Raw genomic sequence first — 15,864 nt, forward strand, 5'->3', positions numbered from 1 at the left:
AAGAGGAACCTAGTTAGGTAATATCTTTCGTTGGATTCCCTGTCTACTCTTTGTCCCAAACACTTCCTCACCTGCTCATCAAAACCGATCTCCCCTTGGACTAGAGAAAGTCATCAACACCCTTTCCTCATCTGGATAAGGTTAATAATACCAGCTCCTACCTACCCCAGAGACACAAAGGAAACTGTTACACATGAAATCAATTTTACATTCTTCAAGACAGGCGGGGTTGGGGGTAAATTCCAAGAATTGCAATGATGTGCACAGCTACTTTAATTCTAAGAGGCCAGGTACGAAGATCACTCCAGAACAGCTAAGGCGCTTGTCAAGCCTGCAAATGCATTCCCCCAATTGGCCAGCCCACCCACGAGTCAAGAGAAAATCAGTCTCCCCTGCCCTGGTAAGTAGCCAAGCCAAGCCAAGCCAATTTCCCCCCACCGCCGAAAACCATCCAGCACCCGCGTCCTCCAAACCCCACGGTCCTAGAGTGCCCGCGCTGAGCTATCCAGCCTCCGCGCCCTACTCGGCTCCTCCCCATCCCGTAGTGCCAAGAGCCAGGCAGCTCCCGCCACCCTAAAGGACTACAGCCCCCGGCATGCCCCGCGCTGCTGTCGGAGTCTCCAGACCGTGCTTCTCCGCGTAGCTAGGTCACGTGACTCGGGGAAGATGGCCGCGCTGACGGCGGAGGTCTTTGCAGCTCTCCAGAGCCTGCTGAAGGTAAATGAGAGGGGTGGGGACAGCGCGAGGTAGGCCTTTGTCTCCGAGACTTTGCACAGAGCAGGAACTGGGAATAAATGGACCCCGATTTGGAGCCACGACGCTGCCGCTGCCTCTCATTGTGACTCCTAGCAGGTTGTTGCGCTTTTCCGAGCTTTTTGAAAGTACGAACAAAATTAAAACCACTTTGACAGGATAGTGAGGAAACAAGACAATGGACCTGAAGGCGCTGTACAAATGTTCCCTACTAATAGCTTCGGGGGCTGGCTTTCGGGGTTGGTGCGTTGGGGTGGTAATCTCTAGATCCGCGTTGCCAGTTCCCCATTTCATCCCGCAGCCCATCTGCGCTCTCCAGTTCTCTCCTCTGCGTCCGCCCCCTGAGTCAAGTGTGCCTTCTATATTCTCTTGAGTCCTGGGTTTGTTTGTTTTTTTTTGTGGTACGCGGGCCTCTCACTGTTGTGGCCTCTCCCGTTGCGGAGCACAGGCTCCGGACGCGCAGGCTCAGCGGCCATGGCTCACGGACCCAACCGCTCCGCGGCATGTGGGATCTTCCCGGACCGGGGCACGAACCCGTGTCCCCTGCATCGGCAGGCGGACTCTCAACCACTGCGCCGCCAGGGAAGCCCTCCTGGGTTTTTTTATTTGCTGTGACCTGTGTGAGGGCCAAAACACTCTCCTGACAATCATTTGAAAAATTGTGAGGATGGAAGGGATGTACTTCATAGGGTTTTGTACGAGACTGGAAGTTTTTGCTTAATTTATGACTTTCCCTATAGAAGAAGCGGCGGCTTTATCGTCCTTCGTAGAACTTGTCACTAGATGACATTATGCACCTGGTTGCCTGTTGTCTGCCTTTTTCTCACAAGAACGTGAGATCCACGAGGGACCTTGTATTTTAAAAAAGACTCCAGACTGGGCTTCCCTGGTGGTGCAGTGGTTGAGAATACGCCTGCCAGTGCAGGGGACACGGGTTCGAGCCCTGGTCTGGGAAGATCCCACATGCTGCGGAGCAACTGGGCCCTTGAGCCACAACTACTGAGCCTGCGCGTCTGGAGCCTGTGCTCCGCAACAAGAGAGGCCACGACAGTGAGAGGCCCGCGCACCGCAATGAAGAGTGGCCCCCGCTCGCCACAACTAGAGAAAGCCGTCGCACAGAAACGAAGACCCAACACAACCAAAAATAAGTTAATTAATTAATTTTTAAAAAAAACTCCAGACGAAGAGGGTTGAGTTGATTACACTCAGCAGTTCATGGCACAGCATCATCATTGGTCCACATAATGGTCCTTCTTTTGTTTTAACCGCCTCCCCAGTGTTCACTTGTATTCTCCAATCTCTACGGGCATCTACTCTGTTATTCACAAATGTATGCATAACAAGCGTATCCTCCACACCTGGCATACAGCATGTGCTCAATAAATAGCTGTTCTATGAATAAGTAAATGTAGTAAAGCTGGGACTGGAAACCTAGAGCTCTCAACTCCCAACCCAGTGCCTTTTCACCCTTCCTGTGGCTGCTCTACCCCCAACCCCCACCCCAATCCCTCTTCGTTCTGTGGGCTTTGTTTCTTTAATACACTTATAAAAGTCATTATTAATGTGTAACACACATACAAAAGAAGTGCACAGATTATAAGTGCACCGTTTAATGATTTATTACCACCACCACAGTCAAACAATGAAATGTTACCATTACGGCAGAAGTCTCTCTTGTCCCTTTGTTATTTCCCTCACTCTGCTCCCCAACAGTAACCACTATCTTTACTTCTAATATGTCAATTTAATATTGCTCACATTTGAACTTCACATAAATGGAATAATAGGGCATATTTTTGTGTGTGTGTCTGGCTTCTTTTGTTTGCTGTTATGTAGCAGTAGTTCATTCATTTGCATTCCTATTGTCCTATGTACTTTCTTTTTAAAAAAATTACATAAACTTTTAATTTTGAGATACAGGTTTACAGGCAGTTGCAAGAAACAATACAGAAAGATCCCATTTATCCATTACTCAGTTTTCCCCAATGGTAACATCTTGCAAGACTATAGTATGATATCACAACCAGGATATTGACATTGATAGTCAAGATTCACAACATTTTCCATCACCACAGTGTTCTTCATGTTGCCCTTTTATAGCCACACCCCCTTCCCCTCTGCCCTCACGCCTTTTGTAACCTCTGGTATTCACCAATTTGTTCTTCATTTCTGTAATTTTGTCATTTCAAGAATGTTATATAAGTGAGGGACTTCCCCAGTGGCGCAGTGGTTAAGAATCCGCCTGCCAATGCAGGGGGCACGGGTTCAGTCCCTGGTCTGGGAAGATTCCACATGCTGCAGAGCACCTCAGCTCGTGCACCACAACTGCTGAGCCTGTGCTCTAGAGCCTGCGAGCCACAACTCCTGAGCCCACGTACCACAACTACTGAAACCCGTGCACCTAGAGCCCGTGCTCCACAACAAGAGAAGCCACCGCAGTGAGAATCCCGTGCACCACAAGGAAGAGTAGACCCCGCTCCCTGCAACTAAAAGTCCACGCACAGCAACGAAGACCCAACACAGCCAAAAACAAAAATAAATACTATAAAATAAAATCAGTTGCTTCTATACACAAACAATGAAACATTCCAAAAAAAAGTTATATAAGTGAAATCATATAATATGTAAACTTTTGGGACTGGCTTTTTTCATTGAGCCCAATTTTCTGGAGCCATGTTATGTGTTTTAATAGTTCTTTCCTTTTTATTGCTAAGTGGTATTCTATGGTATGACATCTACATTGTTTCCAGTTTTTTGCTATTACAAGTAAACCTGCTATAAACATTTGTAGACAGATTTCTGTATGAACATAAGTCTTTATTTCTCTGAAATGAACGCCCAGGAGAACAGTTCTGGATCATTTGGTGGTTACATGTTTAGGGTTTTGTTGTTTCTATGAAGCTGCCAAGCTGTTTTCCAGAGCGGCTGTACTACTTCACATTCCCAACAGCAATGCACGAACGGTCCAGTTTCTCCCCATCCTTGCCAGCATTTATTGGCATCACTATATTTTATTTGAGCTATTCTGATAGGTGTGTATTTATATCTCATTGTGGTTTTAATTCAGAGTTCCCTAATGGTTAATGATGTTGGACATCTTTTCGCGTGCTTGTTTACCATCTGTGTATCTTCTTCAGCAGAATATTGCTTTATGTCTTTTGCTCATATTCTAATTTCATTGTTTGCTTTTTTACTTTTGCATTTCTTTATATATTCTAGATAATGGTCGTTTGTCAGATATGTGGTTTGCACATAGTCTTCCCTAGTATTTAACTGTCTTTTCATCCTCTTCACAAAGGTGTATTAATTTGCTAGGTCTGCTGTAACAAAGTACTACAGACTTTGTGGCTGACACAACAGAAATGTATTGTGTCCCAGTTCTGGAGGCCAGAAGTCTGAGATCAAGGTGTCAGCCAAGTTGGTTCCTTCTGAGGGCTTTGAGGGACAAATTGTTCTGTGCCTGTCTCCTAACTTCTGGTGGTTTCTGGTGATATTTAGTGTATCTTGGCTTGTAGATCTCTGCATTGATCTTCATATGAAGTTCTCCCTGTTTGCATTTTTGTGTCTAAACTATCCCTTTTAATTAGGACATCGGTCATATTGGATTAGGGTCCACCCTATGACCTCATCTTTATATTTTTTGTCATATATTTTTATATGACTATATTTATAGTCATATAAATATATCTGCAATAATCCTATTTCTAAATGAGATCACATTTTCAGATAGTGGGGGTTATGACTTCAATATATGACTTTTAGGGGGGGGACACAGTTCAACCCATAACAGGAGCTTTAGCAGAGCAAAAAATGTTTTAATTTTGATGAAATACAGTTTTTCAAAAATTTTTCCTTTTATGAATTGTGATTTTTTAATGAATTACGCTTTTGGTGTAAAGTTTAAGAACTCTTTGTGAAGCCATAGCTCTCCAAATTTTCCCCTCTTTTTATCTAAAAGTTTTATAGTTTACATTTGTATAACATTTTAAAAAATATTTATTTATTTTATTTTTGGCTGCGTTGGGTCTTCGTTGCTGCGCGCAGGCTTTCTCTAGTTGCGGCGAGTGGGGGCTGCTCTTCTTTGCGGTGCGTGGGCTTCTCATTACGGTGGCTTCTCTTGTTAAGGAGCATGGGCTCTAGGCACGCGGGCTTCAGTAGTTGTGGCTTGCGGGCTCTAGAGCACAGGCTCAGTAGTTGTGGTGCACAGGCTTGGTTGCTCTGCGGCATGTGGGATCTTCCCAGACCAGGGCTCTAACCTGTGTCCCCTGCATTGGCAGGCGGATTCTTAACACTGTGCCACCAGGGAAGTCCCTACATTTATATAACATTTAAGTCCATGATTGATTTTACATTAATTTTGTATAAGGTGTGTGGAAAAGTTTGAGAATTTTTTTTTTTTTTTTTGGCCTGTGAATGTCCCCTTGTTCCAATATCATTTGTTGAAAAGGGCTTTCTTTCCTCCATTGAATTGCTTTTGCAACTTTGTCAAGAATCAATTGGGCATATTTACTGGGTCTACTTCAGGGTTCTTTAGTTTGTTCCATTGATCTATTTGTTTATCCCTCTGAGAATACCATACAGTCTTGATTATCGTAGCTATATAATGTCTTGAAATCAGATAGATGGATTCCTCCTACTTCATTCTTTATCAGAATTGTTTTAGCTATTCTAGTTTCTTAGCCTTCCTGTATAAATTTTAGAATGATCTTGGATGTATCTTAAAAAAAAAAACTTGCTGAGATTTTCATAGGAATTGGGTTAAATCTGTACATCATTTAGGAGCAAATTGATGTCTTAATGTGTTGGATCATCCAATCCATGATCATGATGTGTCTCCCCATTGATTTAGATCCTTGATTTCTTTTATCTGTATTGTATAATTTTCAGTATACAAGTCCTGTACATGTTTTGTTAGATTTATACCTAAGTATTTCTCTCTTTTTTTTTGAGCAATTACAAATGATATTGTACTTTTAATTCCAGTGTCCACATGTTCATTGCTAGTGTGTAGAAATACATCTGATTTTAGTAGGTGTATCTTGGATCTGCAAACTGCTGAACTCACTTATTCTAATAATTTTTTTGTACATTTCTTGGGACTTTCTCATAGACAGTCATGTCCCTGCAAATAGGGACAGTTTTATTTCTTCCTTTCTGATCTGCAGACCTTTTATTTCTTTCTCTTGCCTTATTTCAGTGGCTAGAATTTTCAGCACAATGTGGAATAACAGTGGTGAGAGCCCACATCCTTGCCTTGTTCCCAACTTTAGTCTTTCATCATTAAGTATGTTTTCTCTAGGTTTTTTGGTAGATGCTCTATGTCAAGTTATGGAAGTTCCCCTCTATTCCTAATTTTATGAGAGTTTTCATCAAGAATGGATGTTGAATTTTGTCAACTGCTCTTTCTGCATTGATTGATATCCAATGATTTTCTCCTTGAGCCTGGTAATATGGTGGATCACATAGATTTTCAAATACTGAACTGGCCTAGCATCCCTGGAATAAATTCCACCTAGTTATAGTGAATAATCCTTTTTATATATTGCTGAATTCTGTTTGTTAGTATGTTGTTAAGGATCTTTGCCTCTATTTTTATGAGGGACATTGGTCTGTAGTTGTTTTTTTGTTTTGTTTTATACAGTCTTTGTCTGATTTTGGTATCAGGGTAATCCAAGCTTTGTGAAATGAATTGGGAAGTGTTTCCTCCTTTTCTGTTTTCTAGAAGAGATTGTGTAGAATTAGTTAATTCTTTCTTTAAATGTGGTAGAATTCTCCGGTGAAACCATCTGGGTCTGGTGATTTCTTTTCTGGGGGTTTTAAAATTACAAATTCAATTTCCTTAACAGTTATAGCACTACTCACGTTTTCAATTTTATATTGGGAGAGTTATGGTAGTTTGTGTTTTTCGAGAAATTGATCCACTTCATTTAAACTGTCACATTTGTGTGTACAGAGTTGCTTGTAGTTATTCTCTTATTTTCTTTTTGAAATCTGCAGGGTCTGTAGTGATATGCCCTGCTTCATTCCTGATATTGGTAATTTGTGTCTCCTTTCTTTTTAATTTTGTCAGTCTTGCTAAAAGTTTGTTAATTTTATTGATATTTTCGAAGAACTAGTTCTTTGTTCCATTGATTTCTCCTTTTTTACGTTTTCAGTTTCTTTGGTGTCTGCCCTTTGTTGTTTCCTTCCTTATTCCTTTGGGTTTATTATGCTCTTGTTTTTCTAGGTTCTTGAGATGAGGACTTAGATTATTTATTTGAGACTTTTCCTCTTTTCTAATATATGCATTTAATGCTGTAAATTTCCCTCTCGGCACCATCTTGGCCGTATTCCCAAATTTTGGTGTTGTTTTTCATTTTCATTCATTCAGGGTAATTTTTTTAACTTTCCTTTTAATCTGTGGATTATTTAGAAGTGTGTTGTTTAAGTTTCCAAATGTTTGGACATGTTCTTGTTATCTTATTGATTTCTAATGTGATTCCATTGTGATCACTAAGAACACACTCTGTATGATTTAGTTCTTTTAAGTTTGTTAAGGTTTGTTTTTTGGCTCAGAATATCCTCTATCTTTTTCCATTCTTTTCCTTTTAATCTGTCTCTGTCATTATGTTTGAAGGGAGTTTCTTGTAGATAGCATTTAACTGAGTCATATTTTTTAATCCACTCAGCCAATTTCTCTTTTAATTGGTATATTTAGACCACTTACAGCCAATGTAATTATTGAAATATTAGAACTTAAGTTTGCCATTTTATTTTTTGTTTTCTATTTGTTCTTTATTTATTTTTTGTTCTTTTACTGCCTTCCTGTGGGTTATTTGATCAATTGAACATTTTTTGGAATTCCTTTTTTTTTTTTTTTTTTTTTTTTGCGGTACGCGGGCCTCTCACTGTGTGGCCTCTCCCGTTGCGGAGCACAGGCTCCAGACGCGCAGGCTCAGCGGCCATGGCTCACAGGCCCAGCCGCTCCGCGGCATGTGGGATCTTCCCGGACCAGCGCACGAACCCGTGTCCCCTGCATCGGCAGGCGGACTGTCAACCACTGCGCCACCAGGGAAGCCCTGGAATTCCATTTTGATTTATCTATAGTGTTTTAAAATTCATTTCTCTTTATAACTCTTATAGTGGTTGTTCAACTTACTACATTTATTTACTATAACATCACAATCTCAGTGACATATCAGTGTCATCATTTTACCAGTTAAAGTGAAGTCATCCCTTTATAGTCCTACCCTTATTTATAATATAATTGTCTTAAATATTTCCTCATATATATATACATTTACAGCCACATCGGACAGTGACTTTTCTTTTTGTTCATATATCCCAGACTTCGAGCTGAAGAAGAGGGCCACCCAGAACGCCAGTGGGTGAAAACAAACTCCAACAAATACTTGCTCTCTCTAGCCAAAGACCAAGAAAGGGACGGCTTAGGAAGACAGAAGACTTTTAGACAATAACTGCTCTACTCCACCAAAACACCACTGAAAAAAGTGTGTCCCCGCTCCACTGTACGTCAACAAAGTCTGAGAGCGAACACCCCCATCAGGGCGGTGTCAGAGGAGGCCAAGTAGGGAGCTGGACCTCCATCCCCACGAGCTGGTAACAAGTTCCACCACCCCACAGTATTAGTGGAAACTACTGGAGCCAGCACTTCCACCCCTGCCCAGTAGCTACAAGGAACCCCTACTTTTGGGTGTGAGCAGGAACCAAGTAGGGGAGCTGGCCTTCTATCTCCATTTGGTAGTAATGAAGCAACAACCCCCAGCCCTACCGTGCTCGTCCTGCCGCCTGAGCAGTGTCAGAGAAAGCCAGCTAAAATAGAAGATTTAAATACGTTCCAGAGGCTCAGAACGTAATATGGCCATGTCATTCCTTTGTCATGAGGTCTGTAGCAGGTCTGTCTTCTCTTCTCCCCTTTCAGAGTCGTCTTACATTTGTTTTGTATAAAGTGCCCAGGGAATGTAGTTGTGTTTAGCAGGAAAAATAGGGAAAAGTACATCTGTGTCATCTTCACAGAACTGGAAGTGTCCTATGCACCTCTTAGGTGTCACACCATGACGGAGACAGTATTACGTTCTAAAAAAAATGTATTTTCAGAGTCTGAGTTTGTTGCTCGTTTTGTTTTTTTCCAGGCCTCCTCGAAAGATGTTGTCAGACAGCTGTGCCAAGAGAGCTTTTCCAGTTCAGCCCTTGGCTCGAAAAAGCTCTTGGATGTTACGTGTTCCAGCTTGTCTGTGACCCAGGAGGAGGCAGAACAAGTAAGTGGGGTCAGAAATGACCTCTGGCCGCTGGCTTCGCGGCTCATTAGTCTCTTCCTTGACTTCCCAGTTGCCGCGTCCAAGGGAATTTTTCCCCTGAAGTGTCTGTTGACCTTATAGCAAACTTAAAATAGATGCTTTTTTTCTTTTTTAATGTTAGTGAACTTAAAAGCCATTGTCTTTGAACCTTCACTTCCTTGTGATAAGTGAGGCGTGGATGGGAAAAGTATACCCAGAGTCGGAGCTCCTGACCATTTCCTTTTCAGACTTTCACCTAGACAGTATGGACAAAAGCCAACCTTGCTATGATTTTCTTTCCCAACCTGTAACTTAATAGTGCTGATGAATTGTTGGCTGGATAGCTTAGGCAGACTTTTCAGGGATGACTGGGCAGAAACTCTGAAGCCTGAGTATGATTAGGGAGGATGTACTGCTGGACCTCACCTGATCTCAGGTGGCCAAGAGGACAAGGATGGTTATGTAGCACTCACAGCCTTATCTTTCCATGGCAACGGTGTTTCCAAAACAGTAATTCATCCAAGCAGACCTATGTTGTTGTTGTTATTTTTTAATCTGGAGCTTGGCTCATTGAAGTGAGAGGCAGCAGCAAGGTTATGAAAGTGAGTTGGAGTCTTAGTTTGGGTTCCTCAAAAGTAGACCACGAGGCAACGACCTGGCTGCTAGTAGTTACTTGGGAGGTGATTCCAGAAAGCACAAAGGAGGGAGTGAGGAAAATCAGACCGGGAAGAGAGACAAGCCAGGAGAAGGATATGTTAGGGAGCGGTCAGTGCTGCGGGGTCTGCAGTTGGGATCCTGTAAGAAACCACGTGGGTAAATGCCCCAGCACTGTCACCCTGGAAGGCAGGGAGGGTGGGGCACTTATCCACTCACTCCCACCCTTCACCAGTAGAGGCTTACTGTCCCCTCACCTCTGGGTTGTGCTTTTCTGAGCTGAGCAACCTCCCGTGGCATCCGGGTGAGTCCTAAAGCGGAGAAAGTTACCTCCAGAGAGTCCTGTTCTGTTCCGCTGAGCAGCAGATTCACTTGGAAGGACACAGGGTAGAATCCAGCGTCCTAGCGGGGCAGCGCCAGGCATTCCTTCCACAGGGAGGTCCGCGCAGCCGGCCTGGAGCTGTTTGTTTGCCTGCCTCACCCCACCAGGTGACAGCCTAGGGGTGAGGACGTGACAGTCCAGCCAGCCTGGATGAGAAGCCCCAACTCCCCAGGAGCCAGGACCTCTGGCAGCAATTCAGTAAGCACGGCTTTGGGTGCTGGCACAGACCACGCAGCCACACTCAGGGAAGCCCAAGCCGCGGGCCCCGGTGTTTCTGCAGCCCTCGCGGTCCAGAGGCAGGGGACTGGTGCAGCGTTGTCTAGTAACACCGCTGACTTTCTGCTTCTCTCACATTAAGAGGGGAACAGGCTAGAAAGTTAGCTTAAGGTCAGAGTCCGTGCACAAGGAAGGGGATTTATTAACCCTTTGCCCACAAGCAGAGACTTTCTGGCAGGTTAACAGCATCCTCGGTCAGGCAGCTACATGTCTTCTAAGCAGCAGGTGAGCTTGGAGGTGGGCCGAGGCACGTGAGCATCAGCGTCTGCACCAGGGGCCTCCGGACTCCTGGGATTCAGCTTGAATGACGGTGGCGGTTTGTGGCAGGCCCTCTTCCCAGCAGGGGAGATAGAGCCCTGTCCCCTGTCCCCCTGCCCCTCACCACCCAGGGCTCCCCGTCTGTCCTGCAGCTGCTCCAGGCTCTGCACCGCCTCACCAGGCTAGTGGTGTTCCGTGACCTGTCCTCCGCCGAGGCGATTCTGGCACTCTTTCCTGAAAATTTCCACCAAAACCTCAAAAACCTGCTGACAAAAATCATCCTAGAACACGTGTAAGTGCTTATTTCTTGGGAGTTTCTTGTAATGCTTGTATTTTTTATTCCTGTTCTGGAAAAAATATGCTTATTCTTGAAAAGCAAGCACAGGTAAGCAAAAAGAAGGAAACCGTAATCCCACCACCCAGAGGGTTAGTAGTGTTAATTGCTTAACGGGAAACCTTTTGAGACTGGTTTATTTTTTCCATTTACACATAGAGGGTTGGTTTTGCTTTTGTTTTTAACACAATGGGATCATGCCGTTTTATAACTTGCTTGTTTTCATTTAATAGAATTAACATTAATGATATTTCAGGTCGATAAATATTTACCTTCAGTATCATTCTTATTGGGTAAATATATTCCATTACATGAAGAAATTATGTGTAATTTAGTTAATAAATTCCTTAGGGTTGGACATTTAGGCTATTGGCAGTTTTCACTGCAGTGAACAGTTTATTGTGGAACCTTTGCCCACATTGTGCTTCCTTATTTCCTCACTGGTAAATGGTGGTATTGAGGCTTTGGCTTTTTCTTATCAAGTCTGCCATCGGAAAGATTGCACCAGCTACTCCTCCACCAGGAGGACGTTGATGTGCCACTCTCCCGACACCATCACCAGCACCGAGGGTGTTTTGTTTTGTTTTGTTACTTTTTATTCCCAGTTTCACAAATGGCAAATGGTACCTCATTTCAGTTTATATATCTTTGGTACTAGTGATGTCAAATATCTTTTTCATGTTATTGGTCACTTTTATTCTTTTGTGAATTTTCTGTACGTTTTCTAGCTGAGCAAATCCTTTTAGATACATACAATTTAAGCAGAACTGATTAACTGCTGGTTAGCAGCAGGCTTGAAGAGACCTCTCTGATAATAATAACTGATAATGCTTACTTCCCAGGGGTTTTGTTGTTTATTTAGAAACTTTCTCTTGCGTGACCACAGTTTACTATGACTCTGCTCGGCATCTCACTATGGCGTGATTTGTGTAGCATCAGACACGTCTGTTAGATGTGTTTTGCGTAAGATGCCATACTTTGCATAGTAGATGCTCAGTAAAAAGAGGATAAGTTGACCTTTTCTGCTTTGTCTCTGAGAACAATAGCACAGTTACAGTGCATTTAGCCTTTTCTTGCTTTTCCTAAGCCATGAAAACTAACAGCATCTATGGCCTTAACATCACTCAGTTTCGTAAAACAAGCAAACAAAAAACTGCTCCTTGGAGGGAGGCGTTTCTGTGGTCCTTTCCTGTCAGGAGGTGATTATAGGTTTTAAGATCACAGAGGAGCAGAGGCCCAGGCCCATGGGCCTCACTATCAGAAGACTCAATTCGCATCCCTTTCCCATTATATTTTTCTTATCTTTCCCTCTTAAACAGATCTACTTGGAGAGCTGAAGCCCAAACAAATCAGAGTGAGTACCAAGAAACCTGCCTCTTCCTCCTTCCCCCTCCTCCCCAGCCCCAGCCCTAAATCTACCAGAGTTTTTAACTAAAGTCAAAGTGAATTAACCTAATCCCAAACCGAGTAGTGTTTGTTATGTATTTCTTTTTAATTCCACTTTTTAATTTCTTTTCTGGTTATAAACCTAGTATAATAGAGGCATGTTGTTAAAAAACAAACAAATATCCTAAGCAGAAAGTGAAGTACTTAAAATAACTATGTTTCCATTGGAAAACAAATTAACCATAATTGAAATTAGTGTGGAAGATTGAATAAAAGTGGGTGTTTGATAAACAGTCACTAAACTCACTCTGAGCCGGTCACAGTGCCACAGACTCTACCTGCATTAACTCATTTAGTCCTCCCAGCAGCCCTGTGAGCTAGGCTGAGATCATCCCCATTTTACAGGTGAGCAAACAGAGGCTCAGAGGTTAGACAGGTGGTAGAACACACATTCAAGCCAAGTCTGTGTGTCTCTCAAACAAAAGCTCTCTCCGCTATTCTCAGAGGTACACATTGCCTAAGACTCCAGCCACAGCCTCCTCTTCTCCACCTGCGTCATTCCTCATTCTGTCTGGACATCTGGAGGGTTGGGTGTTCAGGCAGAAGCTGGAGGTGCTGACCACCACGAATCTGCACTAAGTGCAGGGGCCACGATCAGTGGTGAGGAAGGCCTGGGGCTTGCTGTGGGGTCTTGGGCCCTGTCTGTCTCCCTCCCTCAGAGGCTTGCTGTGTGGATCACATGCGTACCCACGTGCAGCCCTTGGAGCTGCCTGTCGTCGAGGAAAGGCTTAGTACGCAGGTGGCGTGAGCACTGAGCCGAGCTGTCCCCACACAGTCTCTCTGCCGCGCCTGGTCGACCTGGACTGGAGGGTGGACATCAAAACCTCCTCAGACAGCATCAGCCGCATGGCCGTCCCTACCTGCCTGCTCCAGATGAAGGTACATCCACTGTCATGCTCACTAGAAGGAAAGGAGGGGCAGCAGGGACTCGGCGCCCCTGCGGGCCAGCAAAAATGCCAGACTCCAAGTTTTAGGATCTCCAACCCCATAAATAAAAAAAATTTAGCACCCCCAAATGCAGTGTTTATTTAGAAAGTATATGTGTATTAACGTAGTACAGTCATAATAAAACATATACCGAAACTAGAAATTTTAAAACAAGACAAACACAAAATATAAATTTACAAAATAATTTGCTGACACCTAAAGGTTGTCTTAGACACTTACAGGAAGGTTTGGCTTTAACAATAGAAGCACGCACTCAGATTTCCAGTTGCCTTCTTGAGAACTGTGGTATACTTTTCCAAATTCCTGTCCAATCTTAGGCTTTTGCCATTTGTACTGTGCTGAACAAGGGCTCCTATTAGCAGTTGGAGAAGTATCAGTTCTTCATCTTATTGTTCACATTCTTCATTGGTGTTATCTTCACAGTTATTTTCAGGAGTCTTTTTAAGCCACATACCCATTTTTAGGGTTTGTTTAGTTAAAACTAGGTAGCATAATGCTGTATTTACTTAACCACCAGACACCCAGAAACTCAACAGCTGTAAGAAAATGAAAGAGCAAGGGTGCCTCTAACAACTAAGTTTTTAACTATTACTGAGGTTTACTTTAAAAAAAAAAAAAAGATACAAATACATATAACTAGAGGCTGTAATATTTTTCCTACATCCTGGAGGATTCTTACATACCCCTAGAGCCCACGGCCTAAAGTACCAGCATGAACCCAGGATGTTTCCTCACTCGAGTGCCCAGAGAGAGTTGGGGGAGGGAGGGTGAGTGAGCCTGGCTTCTCCGACCCCTGCCCGGAGCCCCTGAGACAGCTCCCTCCCTGTCCCCAGTTGCTGAGTGACTCCAGGGCTGCGACTCTCTGTGACTCTGAGCAAAGAGCCTCTCTTCTGAGCTTCACCAGAACGGGGTGGGGCCTGCAGGTCGAAGAGAGGCAGCTCTGACTTTGGGGCAGTGTTCTCTTTTCAGATCCAGGAAGATCCCAGTCTGTGTGGGGAGCAGCCCTCTGTGTCAGCTGTCACTGTGGAGCTGAGTAAGGAGACCCTGGACACGATGTTAGACGGGCTGGGCCGTATCCGGGACCAGCTCTCCGCTGTGGCCAGCAAGTGACGCGGCCAGCCGGCCCCCAGCACACGCCATCCTCGCAGCAGGCAGCGGTGGGGACATGGGGGCTGCTATCCAGAAGGCGCGGTTGGACCAGGCAGAAGCAGCCAGGCCCCCGCGCTGCTTTTTCCTCTTTCCAAAGATGGAGCAGAAGCTGCTGATCTCGCGAGGCTCCTGTGTGGGACTTAATGACCCCATGGCAGCAGGAGGGAGCGTTTGCTTGGTCAGCCGCCTCCGTCTGGCTGATTGGAAAATTCAGGCCCAAATTGTGGTGCTCGTCTTAATAAGTTCCTTTCGCTCTGATGAGCTCATTTCCAGCTCTGGAATGCACGCAGGGAGTCAGGTGGGTGACACCAGCAGTTCTGCTTCTCTGTCAGAGAAGCCAGGCGGATCCCACAGGGCAGGGCCCCCTCTGCATGCCTGCCTGCCCTGAGCCCAGAGCCTGCCCGAGCTCCCTCAGCCCTGCTGGACCACCTGGCAGCGAAGGAAGTCTGAAATGGGAACTCATTTCCTTCTCATTGGAGCCAGAGGCCCCTTGATGTAATGCAGCCACTCAGGGTGAAGAAGTAGGAGTGATTGGAAATAAATAACAGTTCTAAAAACTTCATGATTCCGGTCATGCTTCTGTAGCTTCTGTCCTTAGCCCGAGTCGTTTCCTTAGGCCCGTGCTGCCTCTCGTTTGTAAAGGCGACCCCAGCTTCCTCGTTCCTAGCTCAGCTCGTCAGCACGGGATGACCTGAAACCGGGCCTGTGAACCGGCCCACCTTCCATGTATCCGTCCGTCACGTAGAGCAAAAGCAAGCACTGCCGCCATCAGCAGGTGCTTGTCGCGAGAGCTGTGATGAAAGCGCTCTTCGAGGAGTTTAACCAGACGGAACCGTCTGTCACGGGCCTGACAAGTCCCGGGGGCTCAGTGTAAGGTGTTCCCCCTTCCTCCTCCAGATCACCCAGTGGCAAGAGCCTGCCTGCTCTGAGCGCATTGTTTGGCGGCTTCTCAGGTGGGGTGTGTGGACGGGGCGGGAGGGTGGGTGGAGGAGGCAGGACTTCGGGCTAAGAGGATGCTCTTGAGCTCAGTTCCTGCCCACCCCAAGGTTTGTTTTGTTTTGTTTTAATTAAATGGGAATAATAATCATACCTACTCTACAGCGCTTTTGTGAAGACTGAGTGATATAATGTACCTAAAAGCACTGCGCACTGTTACGGCAAATAGGAAGGACTGGATGATGCTGGCTTCGGTTACTAATGGGAAGCAAAGTAGAAAGCTCTCTGCATTCATTGCTTCATCTACTGTAAAGGGGTTGGAGTGACTGTGAATGTTATTATCCTCCCTTTATCAACGAGGGAATCAGCTCATCAAGGTGAAGTCCCTGCTAGTAAATGACCTCATCAGGACTTGGGCCCAGATTTCTCTACCACACAGGACTCTGCAGGGG

At 44.7% G+C, this 15,864-nt stretch overlaps 1 protein-coding gene across 3 annotated transcripts; it reads left to right on the forward strand.

Moving 5' to 3' along the window:
- Positions 1–652: 652 nt before the first annotated feature.
- On the forward strand, positions 653–15,033 carry COMMD9 (COMM domain containing 9). Of its 3 annotated transcripts, none has more exons than XM_027114991.1 (6): positions 653–717; positions 8,886–9,011; positions 10,752–10,891; positions 12,253–12,287; positions 13,155–13,258; positions 14,297–15,033. In XM_027114991.1, exons 1-6 carry the CDS (start codon positions 667–669, stop codon positions 14,435–14,437), a joined length of 597 nt encoding a protein of 198 aa, XP_026970792.1. In that variant the 5' UTR covers positions 653–666; the 3' UTR covers positions 14,438–15,033. The 3 variants fall into 3 exon arrangements, with proteins under 3 accessions (XP_026970792.1, XP_026970791.1, XP_026970793.1); XM_027114990.1 differs by having other exon boundaries at positions 658–717; positions 10,731–10,891; XM_027114992.1 differs by having other exon boundaries at positions 658–717; positions 10,731–10,891; positions 14,283–14,395.
- The last annotated feature ends 831 nt before the right edge of the window (positions 15,034–15,864 follow it).

The sequence above is a fragment of the Aethalodelphis obliquidens genome, unplaced genomic scaffold, assembly GCF_003676395.1.
Source record: "Aethalodelphis obliquidens isolate GAN/ISIS:26980383/991018 unplaced genomic scaffold, ASM367639v1 scaffold14, whole genome shotgun sequence".
NCBI lineage: Eukaryota > Metazoa > Chordata > Mammalia > Artiodactyla > Delphinidae > Aethalodelphis > Aethalodelphis obliquidens.